Genomic DNA, 23,764 nt, shown 5'->3' on the forward strand with positions numbered 1-23,764 from the left:
TATTCTAACTACTTTTAAAAAACTATTTCTAAAATTGAGAAAATTATGGAATAATAAATTTAAAAAAATTATCATAGCTAAAAGTTTGATGACTTTAGCCATTGCATTCACTTGGTGACAGAAAAAAAAAAGTAAAAAAAAAAAATCACGGCGACAAAAAAGGACCTACTCGGTGCAATATATAAACTATATCTTTACTTAAGAATTATGAAAAATTAGGAATCCATACGTTAACATTCGTTTTCTTAGTAGTAAGAAAATATTAATTGGGTTGAAAATGTGTCCACCCAAAAAGCCGAAACGACAAAGAGAGATAGGAAGGTAAGTATGTAATTTTATTTTATTGGTAGAATGATGGGAGATGACACTCATAGATGAAAGCGACATAAAATTTCTTTAGTTTATATCTTTACCTTCTAGGCTCCATGGATGAGAATGAGGTCATCTCTGGCGTTGTTTACAATGGTCTTATTATTGTCTTAATTTAAATATTTGACTCCTTATTGTATGAAAAAAAAAAAGAGTTGTTAGAAAGCAACCATTAAGGAAATATACAAATACTTATAATTAATGTTTATTATCATATTTATATTTTCTTTTCTTGATGCAAAAGGTATCAGTAAGAGGATAAGCTAATAAAAATGTTTGATGTAAAATGAGGCGGATTAAGTAACTTGGTGGTAAGTTGATACAATAGTAAATGAACTGATATTATTCGAGGAATGAGAAGGGAAAACTAAGTTGACACTTTCTATCAGTTTTTTATTTTTATAATTATTTCATTACAATTTTGATAATATTATTTCATAACGTCGAAGTTCAAATAAAAAAATGTGATTATTTTATGGTTGAAATAAGTTCTTGTCTAAAATTTTGACATCATTTAAGTAATGGAGTGTGACCAAAACATTATACGAAGATAGTGTTGTAAAAATTGAAAAAAAAAAAAAGGTAGGGAAAAAATGTGTTATAGAAATTAAAAATTGTGAGTAGTGTCATAAAAGTAAAATAGAGTAGGGAAGAAAGTGTCATTCTCTCAAATACTAAATTATGCAATTAATCTCGGCCAAACGTACAATGTGGGCCAAACGGTGATTATTTGCTTAATAGGATTGATTATTTGATTATTCAAACTGCTAGTCTATTTGAAGTTTAGACAAAATATCAAGGACCTATTTATAAATTACACTTCAGCAGGTGTTATTAGATAAAAGGCGGGGGAGAAATGGAATCACAATCACCATTTTGTTTTTGCTTTTTAAAACTCAAAATCTCGAATGAGTGGGACTATTGGCACCCCTCAATAACTCTAATAAAACCCTTTTTGTTTAAAGCACCTGCAATGAAAATTAAAATAACATAATCACTAATATCACCCACGGGTTAATTTCATAAATGACCTTACCTATTTCTTCCTAAGACCTAAAAGATTTTTATGGAAAGATAACATAAGACCGCAAAATTACTCAATTTAGTGTATTATTATAGATTTTTGATCAAAATAAAGGAACTACTGACTCTTCCATGGCGAATAAATAAGTTTTCTAAAAGAAGCTACTATGATTTAAACAACAAGATAACTAATGGTGAAGTCAGAACTACAGCTGCAATTAAGCTTTAAACCCTTTAAATTATTATATTTCTTAAGAAATAATTAAGATTTTTTTTTCCTTTCGTTGATAGCCATTAAACTGATTATTGAATGATTTTGTACATATTTTAAACCTAAAAGTGCAAGTTAACACTTGTGAAACTCACTAGTCAAGTGCGTATATAAAATAGAAAAAATTTATTTTGAACTTCCCAATAAAACTAAAACTTAAATAATTTATTTCATTTGAAGTTATTTGTATACACGATCCTTAATTTAGCATTTCGAATAAAGAATTCATTGTAGGTTTGCAGCAAAAATGCAAACAACAAGCAATGGTAACGATAAATGCAGAGTGAGAGAAAAAGAGAGAGAAATCTGCAGTTTGAGTTGAGAAAAAAGATTGGTTTTTTTGTCATTTTATGAGAGGTTAAAATTGTAAACACACAAGAGGGGTTTCGAAAGAGTTTTCAAGGGGTCCTAATAGCATCACTCATCTCGAATTCCTACTTGGTCTTGCATAAAGCCTTTAACGGAATTCGGCCCAAATAGAGAGTAGCCTTGGCCCATGATGATGGTATTATTTCGAATCTTTTCACTTGCAAAAAAAAGGAAAAGAAAAAAAAGAAGAAAAATCCACGCGAGAAGGAAAGAAACAAACGACAGAAGGTCTTTGCAAGAATTTTCACCAACGGGATAAGTTTCTTCTTCACCCCAATGTTTTTTTTTTTAAAAAAAAATTCTTTCTACAATTACTCAAAAAGTTTTATGTAGTAGCAACACAGCTGACGTGTTATCTATTAGATTAACTTATTATTAACGGATAAAATTAACTTACAATTTAAACAATTACAAATAGACATTTCTCATTTATATAAATAAGACTGTTATATTTTTCGAGTCTTCTTTTTTACTAAGTAAAATCTTTTGCCCCAAATTTTACATTTTTAACTTTTCCTGCTCTCTACTTAGTTTTCTTTAGAGATGGCAAAACCCCGGGCCGGGTCCGGGTATTGCCATGACCGGACCCTGCCCGGATGCAACCGGTCCGGGTCCGGGTCCGGGCCGGGTTTTAATCCGGATACCCGGATTTTATATTTTTTAATATTTTATGTGTAGATATTTTTTATTTTTTGGTAATTTTATAAGTTTTAAATTTATTTCAATAAAATTTGACATGAAAATATAAATTTTAAATGTTTAAAACTTTATATATGTATAATAAATAAGTCAAATAAATATAAAATATTTAAAATAATATATATTTTATAATTTTTTTTAATAAAATTCGGGTTCCGAGTTTATCAAGTAATGCCTAAGACCGACCCGGCTTCATACCCGGGCCGGGTATTACTCGGCCCGCAACGCCCGGGTACGGTCCGGGTCCGGACCGGGCGGGTATTTTTGCCACCTCTAGTTTTCTTCCTTCCTTGTCGTTCAAAATAGGTTTATAAGTAATACATAAATTCAAAACAATACTTTATTTTTCCTTCAAGCTAAATTCATATTTGTGATAGCTATAGTTGTTTTGCGTTGTTTTTTTTTCTTCTTCTCAGATTCTTGATATATATATTTTTCTATTGGTTAACATATAGAAAAATCGACAGCACCTGAGCTTTTTTATTGGTGTTTATTCCTAAACTCTTTCAAATCATTGATTTGGTTCTTCCGACCAATGATAACAACCTTGTAATGAACTATTCATTTTCTCTCTTTTGCAAAATTTACAATATTGATTTTTTTTCCTCGTGTATGCCAATTACTAAATAATATTATTATACGGACATGTACAAAAACGACCATGCGCTAGTGTCGAGTTTTACGGTTGCTTCGCAGTTCGCATGCTGTACGGTTTTATATTTGTTTATTATAAATTGAAGTAACCACTCTCTTTTTGGCCTCTTATCTTATTGGCACAAAATCTGAAATTCAAATATTTGTTCCGTTACGAAATTGCCCCAACCTTCCCTCTCGGCCGCTCCTTTTTCCACTCCCCACGCAGTTCCTCCATAAGCATAGCTAGGGTTTTACTTCCGTTCACTCTCAGAAATTCCTCCCACTCGACACGCCAACAACCAATCACCCCCTACACGTTTCCCCCAAATTTCAAATTCACACTCTCAAAAATGAACATCACAAAATCGGCCGACAATTTTCAACCCATGTTAAAAGAGTCAATCGATCGTTTTTTATGCGAGTACTCAAAGGGGTCCTCTGATTTCTCTAATATTACTTCAATTTTCTCTCGCTTGCTTCAAAACCTACCCGATCCCTCCTTAGAGTACGTTTGGTTTTACTCGGCGCTTAACTTTTACAGCTCTGATTTTACCTCTTTACACTCTCTTAAGCAAGTTTTAGCTGTTAAGGACTTGTTTCAGCTACTGGTTTCTTGTTCTAGTTCGTGCAATGTAGTTAAAAAAGTAGCCTTACTTGCTCCGGTTATTTACGAGTTGTGCCATTTAGTGATTGATAAAAAGGAAGTTTATGAAGAGGTTGAGGGTTTGTTAGAAGGGATTGTTAGTTACATTAGCATTTTTTGTGGCTCCGAATTGGAACAAGATGATAGAATCTTGGACCCGAATTTGAATTGTTGTTTTATCGATCTGGTGCGCGTATGGGTGGTTAGTAAAGTTGGAGAGAATTGTGATTTTAGGGAAAATTTGAGGCTCTTTTTACCGATTGTTAGCGATAAAGTGCGTGATAATGTTTGCATGGGTTGTAAAGTTGGGCAATTAGCTGGGGTTGTGATGTGTGAGGCATTTTGGTTGAGGTTGTGCTTGAAGTTTGGGTTGGGAAGTTTGAGGGAGGAGTTGGCAAAAGACTTGCGTGATTGCGCTGTTCAAATGATAGCTGGGTTTCGGAATCATTACTTTCTTGGTGAGTTTTTTTTTTTTTTTTTCGTTTACTTTTAAGTGTTTCGATCGTTCTCAACAATGTAACTCTCCATTTAGTGGCGCAATGTGTGTGTTTTGTATTCTTAATGAAACTATCCATGGTGTAGCATATCTTATGGTATATTGAAACTCGCGTTTCATTAATTTAAATGTTCATTTTTACTCTTTAGAGCTATGTTTTTAATCCTAGCCTATATTTGAAATTGAGGTGTCGTGACTTTTAAGTTACAACTGTTGTGGTGAAAAAACTCATAAAAATTGGTAGTTGTTATAAAAATGACTTTTAAGTAATAGCTTTGACAAAAATAGTAAAGATATTATGGATTTTTCGTCATATAAATGTAGAATAAAATCAACTCAGCTCAAATTACATCAGCAAGTGTTTATAAACTCTTCAATGTTGTAGCTTCTAAGCTACGGCTGTCTAATTATATTACCAAATAAAACTTTAGTCTAAGGAATTTTCCCTTGGATAAACCATCTAGAGATTCAATGATCATGGACTTGTATGTCTGCTTGTAATTTTGTTAGGGGATTTAATCAATTTTTTAATTTTTTATTCATTTATTTATTTTGCATTTATATCTGGTAAAAACACATTAAACTCCTTGGGATCAATGATCATTAGTCTTTTCCAAATTCTGATTTCTTTTCTGTAACGAGTTATATAAATCCCTTTGACATTGCTATTTCATCAAGTGTAATGATGTTTGTACTTACTAATTTCTGCTTGATCCATGTAAGATGGCATTCTTAGGATGCTGCTGGAGCCTGCGTTGCCCGTGTCCTCCCTGCTGGTCAGTATTCTGCCTTTTGTTTCAATTTACTTTCATTCAAAGTTAACTTATCATATTCTTTCAAAAAAAAAAATTATCATATAAATGCATCAGTTGAAGCTTTAAGTCTCATTAGGTGACGTGTAAGTCCTGGGGTTATGGCCTTGACATCTTGAGAAAATAGAGAATTATGTAGAATAGCGGAAATGGAAGAGAATGCAGTGTGTCAATGCTAAAATAGGATTATAATTGACACAACCCTTTTGCCCACACAGAAAGTGATGTCATAGCCTTAATGTGTAAGATGTAGTTGCATGCCTACCAGACTACACTACATAACATTTCATGGGGTTGGGTCGGTGGTGGCTAGGGTACAGATTGTGAATACACAAGGCAACTCTGAATGGGTGAGCTGAACATCCAAAGTGAAGTGTGATTCGGCACCCATGTCACTGAACCTCAAAGTGTTCTATTCAGCCTTGATTTGAGGTAAGCAATATAATTTAGCCTCAAAAGTCACAAAACTATTAGTAACACTTCATGTTTTAAAACTTACTTTGCATGATCATATTAACAATTCTGAACTTTTATCTGTTGTCCATCATACATTCAATTTTTTCTGTCTTATTTATGTATCAAAAGGGATCCATTCTTCTACCCTAAGTAGTTGAGATAGGCCTTGCGGTATTTTTTTTCCTTCCATTGTTTTATACTTACCTCGTAATATACGATCCTTTTTCTTTTTCCATCATCCGTCGGTTGTTATCTTCTGGAGCATTCTGAAGACTTTTGCCTTTAAGTGTCTATTGATAAATATCGGTTTTGGAAAAGCTATATGCTTGCCAACAAAGTAGATTATCAAATATGAAACATACATTTGGCACAAAAACATTACCATTTTGCCAAATCTAGTGTTTTGTCTTGTTGCAGGGCTGTGGAGATGAAGTTTGTTTACGGCAGATCGTGTATGATGCTGTCCTAACTGTAGAGTATTCATTCCTCATTCCTCGAAAAGAGGTTCAGCTACCTTGCAAAAGCCTTAAAAATTTTGCTGTCAGATGGTTGCTTATTCTTGACAATGCATTACAGTCTGCAAGGTATGGGAATGTGAAGATTGTAGCTGCCGTGAAACGGTTGTATCTTAGAACATCTCATCTGAAAGATCTCTAATTGGCAACAGGGACAACAATGACCAGGCGAAAGTCACTTCTTATACAAATGCATTCTCCAAATCTCGCCTGCCCTCTGAATTGATAAAGTGGGTTACTTGTCAAACTGCCATGGGGGGGAAAATGAGCACACCAAATCTTTCAACTCCAATTACTCTTATCAGTGAGTTTCTCAGCTATCTTCATCCTCTTTGGTCCTTCCATTTACATTATTCTTTAGGGTTCAGAAATTATTTGCAGTAGCAGGTTAGGTTACAGTTGTCAACACACCGAATAATGATAAGAGGCATCAATGATCAATCATATTGTTGTTATTTGTTAAGGTGATGCATGAGAATTTCTAGACAAGCACCGTTTTGATTACTATGTGTTTTACTCTTGGCCTGTTACTGCTCGGAGCTTACTTGATGAAGTTAGAGAAGAATTTAGTTTGAGATGCCACCCTATATGTGATTATTGATGTTTTCAAATGTTTTTCCATTTTAATCCTTCCAATATCTAATTATAATGTGCTGACATTTGCAGAGTGGCTGCTGATTGTTGAAGATCTAGGTGTAAGAGTATTTGATTGTGACATCTCCAAGATTCATGCCAAAGCTCTGATATGCAAGTCTAGAGTGGAATCTGAGCTTCCAATATTTATGGCTAATGGGAAATTGAATGACTATCACTTCTTTCACACAAATAACGAAACAAGGAGGCATGACAAAGTTGATGATGATCTGGAGATGGTTGATTTTGTGGATACTGAATTCTCAGCTTCTCCTGGCTTGATGAAACCAATAGCTGTTGGTGGTACAAAGAAACGCAAAGAAGGGAGAAACATTGAAGACAAACCACCAGTAAAATTTTTTAAGTGTCATTTTCATGAGAACACCACGAGTGACAAGTTTTCACCTTTAGGCAATGACAATGGCTTAAGTGGCGGGAGTGAGGTTGAAAATTCTGCCTCTGATGAAGATATGGAAGATATGAAGCAATAAAGTTTGATCATAAATTCTGGGCTCTGAACATGCGAACCAACAATAGTGATTGCAGATCAGACTCGCGCCTCTTCCAGTAACATTTGACTCATTATCATACCATAAACAGGTCTCATTCATCTACTGTTAAAGACTGGGGAGGGAATTTTTCTCACTACGGCCTGAGGGGTTTAAGGCTGCAGCCTAGCTATCCTTCTCTCTTGACACTTAACAAAGCAATGAGAAAAGTTGCAGTATTGCACTATCGGCTTTTCTGTGTGTATGTTTATATATTACCTCATATAGATCCTGATAAGGAGCTAATGGTAGTTATATTCTTGTCAATTACTACTACTATATCATATGCTTCATTGTAGTTCATACTACTAGATACACATATTCCGTCTACTTTTCGACTTTCGCCAAACCCTCCGAGGCCTTGGCCCTAGAGCTCTGCTTATGTCCTGGTGCTTGATTCGTAGATTTGGATTGGGCTTTTTCGAGAGAAAATGCCGAAAGAGAAGTGTGTGAACACAAATTACACACGGGTAGGTCCATCGTGTACCCTCAAGTCTTGACCATATAATTAAAGCAAGATGGCAACCTCCTGCGTATTTTGTATTCTAAGACAAAGCCTTAAACAAAGGAGAGAAATCAATACATTCATTCAAAAATAATGCCGAGAAAAAAAAAGTTTCTTATTATATTTTTTGTACATGCAATCAAACAGGTAAGCCAAGGATGAAGCGAGCTTGTAACTGAGTGCCAAATGGCACTAAACTAGTTGGCCGTGACGGCAATAAATTTGACGTGCAGGGCACGAGAACTTCGAAATCACGAAATATTTATCATGGAACTTTTTGCTTACGTGCAGTGGCCACGTAAGCTAAAAATATTGGCTTTTTATTGGCGGTTTCTACCCCATTCTTGCCCTTTACTTGATAATTGATTATTTTTGTTCCGGATGCTTCTTTTAAATGAAAATAAATGATAACAATCATTTCACCGACAAATATGATTGTGTTTGGATAAAGAAATTATACTTGGATAAAACTTAGTTTACAAAAAAAATTGATACTCTGAGCAGTTTCTACACTTTAAGCAGCTTAGCAATAGACTAGGATATTGATAATTGTTTCTTAAAAAAAAAATTATGCTCATAAAAATAACAAGGTAAAATATTATCAAATATTTTAAAATGATTGGTCTTTATAAATTTGATCAAGTGTTTAATAAATAATTTCATTTAGGTGGTCACCTAAATTTAAACTTTGAAAAGGATTAAAAATTAATTCACTCTTACATTCTGACAAAATAAAAATGATCATCCATTTAAATAAGGATCCAGCTATGTTGCAACAGTGATACGGTACCATTGTTACTTTCAGTTATTGGATTTAACTAATATAATTGTACAATTATAAATTCAATGACTGGTTGCAACAGTTGTACAGTACTACTATTGCAACATAATTTTGCCCTTTAAATAATTTAAAGCTATATTTTGCATAAGATTCGTAAGGGATCAAATTGCTTCACAGAAAACGTTGGTCAAAAACTTTTACAAGAATCTGATTTAATGTCCCTTTAGTGATACGTCCATAACAGCCATGTTGTTGCAATGTTGCTTTATTCCACCTCGAACAAGACTGTAAATAGGCACAATACTTCCTTCCTTTTCTTTTTCTTCATTTTTGTTTTTTAATTTTTTAATCTTTTTGTTTGTTCTTACTTTATACACGCAGGCTACACGGCCCAGACCCCACGTGTCAATTAAAAAATTGCCAAACACGGTCTTGTGTTTTTATCCATCCGGACTCGGCAGCTTGCGTCGGTGCAAATTATTTTAAAATGTGACGGTAAATCGATGACGAAAATTGGCCACCCAAGCATTCCAACATCAAATGGTGAATGATCAAACGGTGGATGATTTGAGTCCCAACGAAAAAGAATTCCACATGCATCACGCCATACAATCGTTGAATTGAATGCAAAAAATATAAAGAAATGACAATAAAAATTTTAGCAATAAGAAAATTAATTATGTTAGCGAATGGTAGTTATCAAATCGGTTGGGAGGTTAATGTAATGGTGGACATTTGAACTTATAATGTACAACATAGTTTTTAGTCAAAGATTCGGAGATTTAAACAGTATTATATAAATTAAAGAGTGGTTAATGTGGCAATTAATTGATTAATTAATTATATTCCATTTGTTTAGTTATAATTGATTAGTATTTTAAACGAATACTTAAAGACAAACAGGGAATTAAGTTGGTAAAATCCATTTGTTTAGTTTCGAAAGCCATGTTTGAAAAGTATATCCAATACGAAATCTTTTAACAATAAAGTATACGATGGAAAATTGAATAATAACATTAAAGTCCCTTAAATACTTTCATAAATAAAGACATCATTCGTCAATTTATATTAAGCTGGCCCCTATATAATTTTGATATACCAAATCGAAAGTTGCCTTAAAATATCGGATGGCGACTTGGATGGGGGGAAAAAAAAAAACTGATGTCAAATGAGTGTGTGAGATTTAGTATATTTTAGACATTTCATAGAGATGATTAATTGTCCCAATTGAGCTAATTTGGTTGGTTTCTCTTTTATAGTGAAGACAGTTGATCAAGATATTTTTTATTCAAATTTTATTTTAAAAATTTTGACAAATTAGGGCTATGGCCATAAGTTATTTAGCTTTTTTTTTATTATTTAATCTTATGAATAATATTATAGTATAAATTTTTGTACAAATTGATATTGTATATCATGATTGGTTGAATAAAAATATTAAATAATAAGAATAAATGATGCCGCATAGTATTTTGTTCAACCAATCAATTATTTATATTATATCACATCAATTTATATAAAAGTTTATAGTTGTAATATTATTAATTTTTTATTTAGCCTAATGATAATCCAAACATTTTTTCAAAATTTTGAAATAATAATTTGTTAAATACCATATTTAATTTTTACCCTAATTGGAGACTTACAATTATATATATATATATATTTTAGATATCTAAATAAAGAATTATTTTTTAAAAAAAAGCAAAAATAATTGAATAGACAAGAACACTATATTTGTTTAAAAAATTTATTTGATCAGTAAAATAATTATTTGGAATGTTCTCAACATACATACTCTTTTAGTTGCAATCATGGATTATTAAAAAAAAAAAGATCAAAATTAAAATTAAACAATTAGAAAAGGAATTCACTTTTCTGCCTTTTTTGGGTGGAATAAATAGGCAATTTTATCTGAAAACTCAAAATTTCAGATTGAAGAACGCTTTGTTTACAAGGACCCCAAATCGGAGAGGAAAATCGACATCTGGGTTACTTTCTGGTGTGTGCCAATGACAGATACCAACTTGAATGGAAAATGACAGTTCATAAAACGAATGCGGTGGGCCTCATTTTATACTAACCACTTGATGTTTCAACTCAACAATCCTGTGGCTGAAATTCGACCTCGCATCTTAACGACTTCTCTGTCACACACTTTCATGTCAACGTAAATTTCTTTCCGAAAATAATTTCAAATAATTTAAAAAAAAAGAGTAATTTAAAGACTTATAATATGATTTTTATTTTAAAATATATTTCACATTTTTTCTTCAACACACCCACATGGCCACACCAATGGAAGTGTAAACTCAAGACATGAACTTTAGGGAGATCCTTCTTTACCATCAGAGACTTAGATTTTTTTAGTTGTTGTTAATTTATTATTTAGATTTAGTCTGCAAAATTTTAATTATATTTGTTATCTATTCTAATTTTAAATTAAAAAACACTTAAGAATATTTTGATTTTTATGTACTTTTGACAACTAAAATTTACAAGAAATTCAATATTACTCTTCTATTAAAAAAAAATTTAAACAAAATATGATAAAATATAAGTCCGAAATTGCCGAATCAACCGCCGGTATACAGTAACAAAACAGCCCGTCAATAAATTTATAACTATTTCGTTGACCGACAACGAGTAGTTAAAAAGTCAACATAATAAACCGAAGGCCGTAGCAGCAACTTTACAGCCAACGTCTAAAATGTTGAAAAACAGCTAAAAACCAATTGGTGGGAACCGGCACGCACAGCAGTGAGCAAGGGCGAAAAGGTAAATAGACAAACTGTCGGCCTATTTAACCATGGTTAAATAAACCAGAGTCTCAGGTTAGGGCTTGTGAGTGCGGAGCGCACGTGAGACGCGAGAGCTAATGGAGCGTCGGTGACTCGGTGCGAGTTATCTACGAGGCGTGCAGATTTTATTAGTCTTATACTGATTATTTTTTAAAAATTTAAAAAGATTAGAAGCGAGAGGGATATATATATAAGCAAATGGAAACCAAATTTAACAGCAATGAGGCTTTGAATTGAGAGGGAGTAGAGAGAGAAGAGAGAGAGAGAGAGAGAGAGAAAGATGGCAGATTCTTCAAGCGATTCGGTTTCCATTGATATGGAGACTCCTCCTCCTAGTGGCAAGGTACCTACATTTTGTTTTGAAATTTTTTTTTCTAAATTCTTGTTTGGCTGCTGAGAAAATGCAGGAAAAGGAAAGAATTTATAACGTCGAGGAATTTTTTTATTCCTGAGCGTAGGTTATAACATGTTAAATAATTTTTGACTTTCTTGTTATAATGTAAAAACAGTGAACTGCTGAATTGTTGTTTTATTTCTTTTTATCTTTCAAAAAGCCTTCGAAGATTTTATTTTTATATATTTATTTTATTTATCATGGTATAACTTGTAAGGGATTATCCACACGAGATTTGCATATTAAATGCGTTTTCTTGTTCGTCTTGAATGGATCGGATATGGCATTAGTTTTCAAAATATGGCTTCTTGTGGCCTCTTGATTTTGACTTGAAATGCTAATTACTAGATATTGGAAATAAATGAGAAATGGTTCATGTTAAGTCATTGAGGATGTGAAATCTTATGTTTGGTGGTTCATTTGTCAATTTCCTGTTCGTGGAGTCAAAGAACATAATGCCAGCATATGCTAAATTGGCAAAAGAGTTACTTTTCTCCAAAAGGTGCCATTGCACATGCAAATTCCCGTTGTTTTTAAGATAACTTAACTTGGATATGCCTGAAATGTTCTTTTTGTCAAAAGCGAATATGGTTTTAGTATTTGAACATTCGATATGTGCCTGCTATGCTGATTTTGGAGATTTATTATTTTAGAAAGTAGGCTTTGTCACTACTGGCATGTGTTGTGTTGGATTTACTAATTTGATTTCCTCTAGTGTTATTTATTAAGAGAATAATGTATTCCAAACTTATAATGTATTCTAATCTTTGCAGGACAATCTTATAAAAACTTCCCATGGTTCTTTGTCTGTTACCATCTATGGGGACCAGGACAAGCCAGCTCTTGTCACTTATCCTGATTTAGCTCTAAACTGTAAGTATACTGGATTTTCTTGGGTGCATTCAGAAAACTGCAATAGCAAAGTGTAGATGACATTTCACTATATGCTATTGAGCCTTTTTTCAGTCAAAATGTTTAAATTCGTATGTTTTCTGGTAAAATTGTTTTTTCATTATTCATAGACAAGTCAACCAAACTGTTGACAAATGTGCTGGGACATAAATGTTTAAATATCTAGAAGAAATTTGCTTGGCTATGATCCCTGCCTGATGACAATTTTTTTTTTCTGTAATTAGAATTGAGATCTATGTTGATGTTAAATTTGAATTTGGGACCTTTTGCATTATTAATTGTTTAAATTTTGTGCAAATATATTATGTTCTCGGAGTATATGAGTAGCTTGTATCTTTAAATTTGAAAGATATTATTATTTAACACTTTTTCTTCCAATGCAACAGTACCGAGCTCTAACTTATGTTTTTTTATGTTTGACTGAGCAGATATGTCCTGCTTTCAAGGATTATTCTTCTGCCCAGAAGCATGTTCCTTGCTACTGCACAACTTTTGCATATATCATATAAATCCTCCTGGCCACGAGGTTTGTAACTTAATAGCTGGTTTACATAGTATGCTTGTTTTTCATCCGTCTACCATCCTAAATTATTTCTTTTGGCGAATGTTATTATTCACATTGTTTCTGATCCGGTACGTTTTTCAAGAGCTATTGCAGTTTGGAGCTGCGGCAATTAGTGATGATGAACCTGTACTCTCTGTTGATGATTTAGCGGATCAAATCGCTGAGGTTCTTAACCATTTTGGGTAAATACATTATCACAGTATGCCTGTTACTCTCTCTTCAGAGTGTTAGCTGATTGGTCATATGCTATAGTATGGCCTCTCTTCTGCTTCAGATATTTTGTCTGATTTCATTATTGCCTTTTTTGGTTCTTAAAAGTGGTTGTTCTTTGAAAAATTTAAGCTGTCTTATGAGTATTCTGCATCATGATGATGAGTTATTTTCAGTTGGTAGTGTATAAAGGAAGCCAACTGATTTGTCCTTCTTTTGTCTCTTCTTCTTCAGACTTGGTGCAGTGATGTGTATGGGGGTTACAGCTGGAGCTTACATTCTTACACTATTTGCTGTAAGTTGTACCCCTTGGTACCATCAACATGATTATTTATTTATTTATTTTTGTGGCTATCCTATTGGGCTCCTGAGGAGTGGGGATTTACTAGTCTTTTCCATTCATTGGTAACAGATGAAATATAGGCACCGTGTACTTGGGTTAATCCTAGTTTCTCCTCTGTGCAAAGCACCCTCTTGGACAGAATGGTTGTATAATAAGGTTCCATTCCTCAACCTCCTTGTCACTGATTATAAGTTTAAGGATCTTTTTCTTATGTGAGCCTCCATATTATTCACAGGTAATGTCAAATTTACTCTACTACTATGGCATGTGTGGGGTGGTGAAGGAATTATTGCTAAAGCGGTACTTCAGCAAGGTATTATGGTGCTTCAAGCTTATCCCATTTAATTTGGGTTGTTGTTTCCAGAATTTGATTGATTGGGGATTGAATGCTGACCAATGATAGCAGGAAGTTCGTGGTAATGCCCAAGTACCAGAATCTGATATAGTTCAGGCATGCAGAAGAGTTAGTCCCTCAGCCCTTTCTAATCTCTCTCATTGGCAATAAGTGCTTTATTCATCTGAAATAAAACTATGATTAATTGTAGACGGTCAAGCACTAATCCCTTTCCTTTGCATGGCTAGCTTCTTAATATGTATGTTTCTTTCCTCAGCTGCTGGATGAAAGACAGAGCTCAAATGTTTGGCATTTTCTTGAAGCAATTAATGGGTAAGACCTGTTTCAAGAAAGTTTGATCCCACTAATTACATGAGGCAAATATTAAGAATGGTGTCTTTTGGCTTGGTAAATGCTTAGTTTTGGTTGCCTCTGCTGTAGACTACTGATCCACGTTGGCATTTGGCCCTTGATTTTTGCATTTTTCTGATCAACTTTGCAATCTTCCCCGAGACAGTGGCAATGTTGATAGAGATTAATAATTACTAGTCATCATGCTTTGTTAAGGACTGTCTTCCATCACATGGAGTGTCTTATTTGTCTACAATGTCGTTAAGTAGGTGCCATTTGTTTTGAAACAACCTCATGTGCTTCAACTTTTTGATCTGGTATTCCAACATTTTTTTTGTCTGGCAGGAGACCCGACATCAGCGAAGGGCTGCGGAAACTGCAATGCCGCTCTCTAATATTTGTTGGTGAAAGCTCTCCTTTCCATTCTGAGGCTGTCCACATGACTTCTAAAATTGATAGAAGATATAGTGCTTTGGTTGAGGTATGGACACGAGTATATATATCTCTATGAGGATTTCTAGTCTTGCTTGCATCATTTTGTGAAAGTGAGTTTTAACTACTTGGGGATCTGGCACCTACAGGTTCAGGCATGTGGATCGATGGTGACAGAGGAGCAGCCCCATGCCATGTTGATACCAATGGAGTACTTTCTCATGGGATATGGATTGTACAGACCAACTCTAAGTGTTAGCCCAAGAAGTCCATTGAGTCCGTGTTGCATCTCCCCAGAGCTTCTTTCACCCGAAAGCATGGGCTTGAAGTTAAAACCAATAAAAACTCGAATTTCTGCGGGAATCATCTAATATAAGATGGAAGAGGAAGGCGTGGTTCTTTTTTGCAATAATATGGTTAAGGTGCATGTAAAGTTTTCTGATTGGTCGAGACGACAGAAGAGTAAATTTACAGAGCATTGTAAATAGGGAAAGAGCAGGAAAGATACTAGGTTATATATTAAACAGAAATCAGGTATAATTCTTTTATATGTATCCATAAATGTTAGTTGAGGAGTGGGTCAGTAATCTGTAAATCCTCGGGAATAATTATTTACCAATGACAAGCAAATAATGATAATATGAAAGGCTGCAAAGCAAACTCTTCATAAAGGGATTGATGTTTTTTCATTGTCATGTTGATTCATTTCATTTCTTTGGTGACAATGAAAAATAGCTGGTAGATTTCAGGTGTGGTGCAGAAGTGTCTTGCTCTTCTTGACTTTTGAAGTCTCAACAGTAAGGCTGACATACAGACGTGAAGTAGAATTTGGTGAGATGAAATTGTTTATATGATTGCAGATGTGTTGAGAATTTCATTGTATCTGCGACTCTTGATTTGAGCAACTAGTGAAAATTGCTGTTAATTACTGGTTCTAGTTACCAGAGAATGCAGTCATTATCAGGAGAAATGATTTGCTGACTTGCTGTTGCAGTTTGCAATTAATGGAGATTATTCAGCCCTACATTAGCCTAATGGAACCAAATGATCAAGTACCCTCGATATCTTTCTTTCCGTTCAATCAAGATTGTGTTGATTAATTTGAGCAAGCCCTCCGGCCTCTAAAGCTTTAGATGAAGCTTTTGAAGGGTGAGGATATTTGAACTCATGTTTCTCACTACATTCTTTTTGAATTAAAAATTTTATTATGAAAATATAATTTGATCAATTAGTTATCTAACCTCATTCTCTCTCCTTACATCTCCTTCTCCTTATAAAAATTTATTATGATACATGAAGCAAATATTAAGTTAATAAACAAAATTCTTCAAAAATTAACAAATTCAGCCCTATTGTAATTTAAACAAAATAAAAGGATCAATATCCATTATATAAAAATCAAAGATAAGTTTTTTTACCACTTTGCATATATTAGAATTTTCTTAGTCAAATCCTTGAAGTACAAACTCTAAATGATAACAAAAAGTAAATCTGAGGATGTTATAGTAAAAATTAAGAGAGAGATAAAATTTATTTAACAAGAAAAAAAAAATTGAAAGAGAGAGAAATTAGTTTAGTCTTTTTAGTTTTTAGTATTGTTGTGGTAGAGAGAAGAAATAGTTAATCAGGGCAATTTTGTTATTTTTGAGAATTGATGAATTAAAATAATAACTATAACTTGATAATTGTATTAATTAAAGAATAGGTATGGAAAGGAAATTAATGTCAAATAGTCCCTCCGTATTTTAAAATTTATTTATTTCAATTATTTTCTATTTAGTACTAAAAATACCTTTTTTTAAGTAAACCTTTCTTTAAATTTCCACATGCACAATAGTGAAAACCCTAAAATCATATATTCTCTCTCTTCAACCACGATCTGGCAAAAATCCCCACGGGGACGGGTACCCTCGGGGATTTTCCCCATTCGGGGAGGGTATGTGGATAATTTCATACCCAATTTCTTATTCGGGGAGGGGACGGAGAAATTTTTTTACCCAATTTCGTATTCGGGGAGGGGACGGGGATGAGGTGGAATCCCAATCCCCTACCCATTTCCCCATTTAATTTTTTAAAATTAGTAGTAAATAAATAATAAAATTTAAATTATAAAATTATAAATATTGGTAAAAATAAAAAAATCAAAATATTTATATTATTAAACTTTTAGGCCTAATTAACTAATTAAAGTCCTAAATTTTTATTTAGGACATTAAAAAGACCGAGTAGATTCTAATAGCCAAATATTTTTTTAAATTTTAATATTCTTTAAATATTTTAAACTTAAATCTATTTTTTATTTATTTTTAGATGTTATAATTGCCCACAATGAATCACAATTTTAATATCTAATCTAATATTTACTTTTGATTTGCTCCGATTTAACTATTGTGTTGTAAAGGGAATAGTCCACATTTATAAAGTGCTCACGCCACCATTGAAAAAGTTAATCTTGAATATAAATTCGATTTTATTTGTAACAATTTTGTATTAGACTATTAATTTGTTCATGATAGTTTGTAAAAGAAGTTTGTATCCCTTGCATGTTGCGTTACTTATTAATTTAATGTATGTGACTTTTGTAATAGATATTAATGTAAGATATATTTCGAACTTTACTTTTATTTAAATTTTTTATTTTAATATGATTAACTCAAAATCGGAAAAAAAATGTATTAGTTATTCGGGGATCGGATATCCTCGGGGATCCCCTGTTATTATTCGGGGAGGAGATGATGATTCTCTCAAGTAATTCTGACGGAAACGGGAAGAGGACGGGGACATACACAAAATATCAAGGATGAATACGGAGAGATCGGTCCCCTCCCCTCCCCTCCCCATTGCCATCCCTAGTCTCATCTTAAATAAAAAAAACTCCTAATCCCACGGACAGGGCGGGCGGGCAAATTCAGGCTCAGATCACGGGATTAGGTTCGGATCACCCGATTAAGTTTCGGATTAATCGTGTTAAGAAAAAAATAATCTAAACTTAACCCAAACTTGTGGTCCAATCCGATTTGATCCAGATAAAGTTCGAGTTGGATCAGATTGGATTAAAAATTTGTGTTTGCGTGTGCATTATAATTCAGATTTCACGATCCGATCCAATCAAAGTGGCCAAATCGAAGTAGGGTTGGATTTTTCATCTGCATCCGGTCTAAATTTTAATTTTTAAAATCTGATGGGGACGTGTTATTTGCCCACCCCTGCCTGCCACCGGAAGCGACTTCTCTTTTTATTTTTATTTTTTCTTTCCCTTCTTCCTTCCTTGTGAAAGCTATTATCTCCTTCCTTGTGAAGGGTTTTTCTTCCAAATGAAGATTAATTTTCCACCCATTTGCTGATGGTGCTATATCCGCGGCTTTTGAAAGTGGTAGTGTATTTTATTTTCAAGATCTCGGTGGGTCTAAAGATTTGTGGGTCAGATTCGGTTATGGCCATGAAAGGCTCCTTGATGCTGCCGTTCCTATTTCTCAACCAGCTATGACCACCGCTTGGCCACCATTCCCATCCCACCATCAGCTTATGTTATCTGGCCGCTTCCTGCATTCATAGCTATCATTTGCTTTCGCGGCAGCCCGGTTGCGGTTTTGCTCTGCCACTCGCCGTTGCTTTTGTAACTGGACACTTCGATATCTTTTTCTAATTAGTAGGGATTTCACCGGGAGAAGTTGAGGTGGGTAGGACAAGTCCAATAAATTACCTCATGTTTTTAGAGATTTAATTGGTGAAATCTTTCTGCTCCTGTTAGGAATTAGAAACTTTTAGTGTCCGCAAATTTTAATATGTGTTATTATTGTTTGAGGCTACATCAAGTTAAGGATGAAGTAATAAGTCTTATTCTTAAGTAGAATGTAGCCTTGTATTCACACCCTATGGCGTTTACATTGTTCTTTTTGTTCAAAGGGCTTTAGCTGGAGTGGTATGTATAATATAAGTAGCTTAAGGTATGTTTAAAATTGAAGTTCGTTAACAATAACTTAAAGTGTTTGATAAATACTAACACTTATAATTTAAAATTCAAGTTGGTTTGATTTTATATTTGTATGGTAAAAAATTTATTATATTTTTATTAATTTTGTTAAAATATTATTTAAAAATTATATTTACTACATAATATTAAATGAGTAATGATACAGCCACAAACTCTTGTACAAACTTATTTTGTACAAACTGACGTGGCATTAATTCATTGGTTGAATGAAAATATAAAATAATAAAAACAAATCATGTGGGCCAAGTGATATTTAATTCAACAAATCTTATCATGCCACATCAGTTTGTACAAAATAAATTTGTATAAGAGTTTGTGGCTATATCATTACTCATATTAAATTTAAGAGAAATTATCATTGCACTATCTTTTTTTTTTTAATTTTATATTCATCCAACCACCACAAAATTCTAACATATTCTTTGTACCACATTTTTTTTGAAATTTGTATCAATTAACTACTTTTGTACTAACACCGTTAAATAATTTAAACGAAATGATAATTTTACCCCTAAATAAACTAAGAAATCATTTTATCTTCTAAAAAGTTTTGAAAATAAAAAATTATAATTATAAAAATACCCCTACATTTAATAAGAATAAATCCAAAAATTAAATTGTTATTTTTAATAAAAATTATTTTACTAAAAAATTATAATTAAAAAAATAATTACAAAATTTTGGGATTTATTTTTTTAATAAATAAATTCAGTTATTTTAATAAAATTTTGCAAAATTATAATTTTAATAAATAAATTCAGTTATTTTAATAAAATTTTACAAAATTATAATTTTAATAAATAAATTTAGTTATTTTTTATTAAAATTTTGCAAAATTATAAATTTTTAATAAAAATAATTGTTAAAATTTTACAAAATCTAAATTTAATAAAAATCAACTGAACAACTCTATTTTGGATTTATTTTTTTAAATTTAGGGATATTTTTATAATTATAATTTTTTATTTTTTAAAGTTTCTATAAGATAAAATGATCTTTTAATTTATTTAGGGGTAAAATTATTATTTCGTTTAAATTATTTAACAGTGTTAGTGTAAAAGTGACTAATTAATACAAATTTAAAAAGAAAGGTGGTGCAGAGAATATATTAGAATTTTGTGGTGATTGAATGAATATAAAACAAAAGAGAGATAATGCAATGATAATTTTCCTAAATTTAATCTCATAATTATGATATTTTTCCACAATAACTCGTAACTAAGTTACAAGTACCTTAATCATAAACAGAGCCTATAGAGCCTTAGTGCGGCAGCATGGCCTTCCTGGCTAAGCCTTGTATTCACACCCCATGATATTTGCATTTTGATCCTTTGAATGAGAGTCATTCAAACCTTTGAACCTTCTCTTTGTACGAAATTTAAAAACTCTAATTCTCAAAAAATAAAAATGATCAATATTAAAAAAGGAAAAAAATTAATATTTTAAGTTTGTGAAAATTAATTACATAGATGAGACTTGAGAGAGAGAAATGTGATTCAATTGATTTTGGGTTGCAAAAAAAAAAAAGTAGAATTGAATTTTGTTGTTTTATTTTCAAGTTGCAACAGCTAACTCAACTTGGGCATAGAATTTAAGTTTGTTAATTGAGAGTTTAATTACTTGAAAGAAAATGTTCCAAGTACTACAAGATGGTGTCCTCGAGTTTTAGTAATACATGTAAGTTCTAAATTAAAGAGAAAAAAAAAAGTGAGATTAATTTTACTTATTTATAGACTTAACTGTAATTATATTAGAAGAGGGTTTTAAGGGGTATCGAGGGGGTGCCAATAGTCCAGCACTTTCAATGACGCAAAATAATTCCTTGTGATTTTACTAAGAAATTTTGATTCGTTTAATGGAACATTCATATCAAGCTGGACAGAAATTAGTTACTGACAAATTTGCCCCTTGTGCTTCAAAAGGAAAAGTATGGGACGTTATGTACAGTGAGTACCATATATTATGGATGTTTTGATTTCTTGTTGAAAGAGACAAGATGTGCTTGGTCTCACCTCCCATCTTTTAAATTTTGAGCTTCAATTCATATTAAATCTTTGGTTGCTGATGCTTATCTGGCTTCTGCGACTGCTGTCAATTCCTTCCTTGCTTCCCTGAGCCTTTCTTCTGTTGACTTCTCTGTACATTTCTTCTATCATTGGTTTCCATAGTCGAACACGGGCATTTATAAACCAATTTGATACCTAGTACAATTGAGTGTGAAAGAAAAGTGTTCATAATTATGAGTGTACTTAAATTTCTTGGAAGAAAAGAGATAACTAACAAAGTCACTTTCACTTGTTGCTCAAAAATATGTTTCCTGTTTCCTAAATGAGAATGCACAAGTTTTTCCTTAAATTTAAAATCACCAAAGACACCACACGCTATTACCTGGGTTCGCGTCAATCCGCTTTTCATGGCAAGTAAATGCTTCTCTGCATCTTTAGGGTACCTGAAATTCATCAAACACATAAGATCTTCCAAGTTCTAACACATCTGCATATAGGTTGAGTTCATCAAACAATGCTAGCCATAAACTTACAAGTACACAAATGTAAAAGTAATCATTGAGTAAAAGAGCTTACGGATGAAGAAAGTTCTGAAACATCCAAGCCCGTAAAACAGAAACAGACTTTTCGGGCAACCCCCTCTGGGGTCTCCATATTTGGTGTTCTTTTTTCTTTAGCTGTTGGAGAGCCCATTGTTCCTTGATGAAAGAATCGACCATGACTGTGTCCTTCCCTCTTGTGGATTTACTATCAAAATGTGCTCCCATTGCAAGGATTTGGCTGCTGATTCTCTCTCTCAAGTTTTTATATAAGAAAGAGATAGTATGAAGGGCAAAACGAGCATGCACCTGAGGGTCCAACTCTGTTGCAGCATGAAATGCAGATACAACTGTATGGATCTCATCCAAGCATTGGTTGTATCGATCATCAACCTGAGTCATAATGAAGTTTTTTGTCAAAATGTCATTACAATGCTGAAATGCCATCTCCGAGTCACCAGAAAGGATTAAATGAATTGATAAATGAGAGAGCTAGCAAGCCAAATTGGTAATAATACCAAACTTGCTTGATCAAGACAACTGGGCCGATGACATATGTTAATGCTATACTTAAATCCTTAGACAGAAGAAAGTAATCCAACATACCATTTGCAGTAAAGCCAGCAATTGGGCTTTCTTAGCTTCAACTGCTTGTCTCTGCTGTGAGGGATTCATTTGGACCTCAAAGCAACCATCAACATTTGGAAATTCGTCAGAGTTCATTGGCGGCCTCCCTTTCCCAGTAATGAAACTTGAAGACGGTGGTATATTGTCCCCAATTTTCCTCACACCTAAGTAACTCATATCATCTAGATTTTCTAGCGAGTAGCTTGCAATTTGAGCAAGTATTTCCTGTACTGCATGGAGATAAGTTGATCCCGATATAAATCGCAAGAAGTGAGCTGGTCTGTGAGAACCAAAACTTAGAGAAAGCTCATTACTGCTGCAAGAAGCTTGTTCTGAGCACAATCTTGTTGCATTCAAGCAACGATGAGTTGCACCAGAAAAGCTTACCTCAGAGCACTGATCAGGGATATTATTCCCACCAGTGATAGCAGTATGATAAGTGGCAAGACTTAAAGAGAGCTCATTACTGTAATTAGAGGAGCCATAACGATTGGCAGTCACATCTGCATCATTTGAGGATATCCACTCACTTGGATGCAGGCTTCCTATGGATGAATATGGTTGAAACCCAGTTCTTAACAAAGTTTTTCCATCAAACTTTGGAGCTGCATGAGCCTCGTCAAAAACCCACTTACTATTGACATTTCCAAGTACTTCATCATACCCACAGCTTGCTGAGGTTTCAAAAGAAGAATTCAAATCATTCGAGCAGTGGTTTGCAATGTCATTTCTAAGAACATCCACAGGATAAATTGAAGGCACTGAAATTGCTAAGTTGTTTAGATTTTCTTGAAGGCCATTTCTTGCAGCCAAAAGGGTAGCAAATGAAGTAGAAGAGATGGGTGTTCCATCCTCCAGCTGCTCTTGAAAGTTAATGTTATCCATAGGACCTGATCTACCAACTGAAAAGTCTCTCATGCCATTCCTTCCGAGTGATGTAACTAATGCATCAGAATCAAAAACCCTGGAATTGTTTGTTACATTAAGATTAGTGTGGATATCACTGATAGGTTCTCCTTGCAATGCTGAAAATGATGGAAATCCAGCCAATGCCGGGTCTGGGTGCTTTTGGCTATCAAAGTTGAATGAACTAGTTCTGATCAGTGAGTTTGGGGTTCCATCTACGAGAATAGAATATCTGCTAGCTCTATTAATTGGATTATTGAACATATCATTCTCCATTAGATGGTCAGATGCAAAAAAATTTCACGCCAACAGCTTCAAGATTCTTTTACTCTAAAGGTATGTTAATCCAGTTGATCTCCACAAGCAGTACTGTGGACGCTTTTGCCAGCCTCACTCAACAAATATCAGGAGAGATCAAGCACACTAATTTGGTTGCCAGCGCAGATACTTTTCTGTCTTTGTGATCATTCTCTTCATGCATTGATTATCTGCTTTCAAGAAATATTGAACTGGAAAACTTAAGAAATACTTTATAAGCGCAATTTTTTATGACAAAAAACAATAAGATATCTGAAAATTGATACATCAATACAG

General features: G+C 33.3%; 3 protein-coding genes across 5 annotated transcripts; 2 read left to right on the forward strand and 1 right to left on the reverse strand.

The window, feature by feature from the left end:
- Positions 1 to 3,508: 3,508 nt before the first annotated feature.
- Positions 3,509 to 7,749, forward strand: LOC18054395. Of its 2 annotated transcripts, none has more exons than XM_024178431.1 (5): positions 3,509 to 4,468; positions 5,230 to 5,282; positions 6,174 to 6,358; positions 6,442 to 6,593; positions 6,956 to 7,749. In XM_024178431.1, exons 1-5 carry the CDS (start codon positions 3,718 to 3,720, stop codon positions 7,411 to 7,413), a joined length of 1,599 nt encoding a protein of 532 aa, XP_024034199.1. In that variant the 5' UTR covers positions 3,509 to 3,717; the 3' UTR covers positions 7,414 to 7,749. The 2 variants fall into 2 exon arrangements, with proteins under 2 accessions (XP_024034199.1, XP_006450811.1); XM_006450748.2 differs by having other exon boundaries at positions 6,192 to 6,358.
- Positions 7,750 to 11,732: 3,983 nt separating this feature from the next.
- Positions 11,733 to 15,769, forward strand: LOC18054396 (protein NDL2). 2 transcript variants are annotated; one of them, XM_024178433.1, is made up of 11 exons: positions 11,733 to 11,900; positions 12,725 to 12,824; positions 13,292 to 13,389; positions 13,522 to 13,610; positions 13,873 to 13,933; positions 14,051 to 14,137; positions 14,217 to 14,294; positions 14,385 to 14,444; positions 14,593 to 14,648; positions 15,012 to 15,147; positions 15,248 to 15,769. In XM_024178433.1, the coding sequence occupies exons 1-11, from the start codon at positions 11,838 to 11,840 to the stop codon at positions 15,467 to 15,469; spliced, it is 1,050 nt and encodes a 349-aa protein (XP_024034201.1). In that variant the 5' UTR covers positions 11,733 to 11,837; the 3' UTR covers positions 15,470 to 15,769. The 2 variants fall into 2 exon arrangements, with proteins under 2 accessions (XP_024034201.1, XP_006450812.1); XM_006450749.2 differs by having other exon boundaries at positions 11,734 to 11,900; positions 14,388 to 14,444.
- Positions 15,770 to 20,950: 5,181 nt separating this feature from the next.
- Positions 20,951 to 23,652, reverse strand: LOC18054397 (homeobox protein ATH1). The gene is made up of 4 exons (XM_006450750.2): positions 22,244 to 23,652; positions 21,675 to 22,030; positions 21,481 to 21,541; positions 20,951 to 21,293 (listed from the first exon to the last, which is right to left on the reverse strand). The coding sequence occupies exons 1-4, from the start codon at positions 23,444 to 23,446 to the stop codon at positions 21,129 to 21,131; spliced, it is 1,785 nt and encodes a 594-aa protein (XP_006450813.1). The 5' UTR covers positions 23,447 to 23,652; the 3' UTR covers positions 20,951 to 21,128.
- Between the last annotated feature and the right edge of the window lie 112 nt (positions 23,653 to 23,764).

The sequence above is a fragment of the Citrus clementina genome, unplaced genomic scaffold (assembly GCF_000493195.1).
Source record: "Citrus clementina cultivar Clemenules unplaced genomic scaffold, Citrus_clementina_v1.0 scaffold_1, whole genome shotgun sequence".
NCBI lineage: Eukaryota > Viridiplantae > Streptophyta > Magnoliopsida > Sapindales > Rutaceae > Citrus > Citrus x clementina.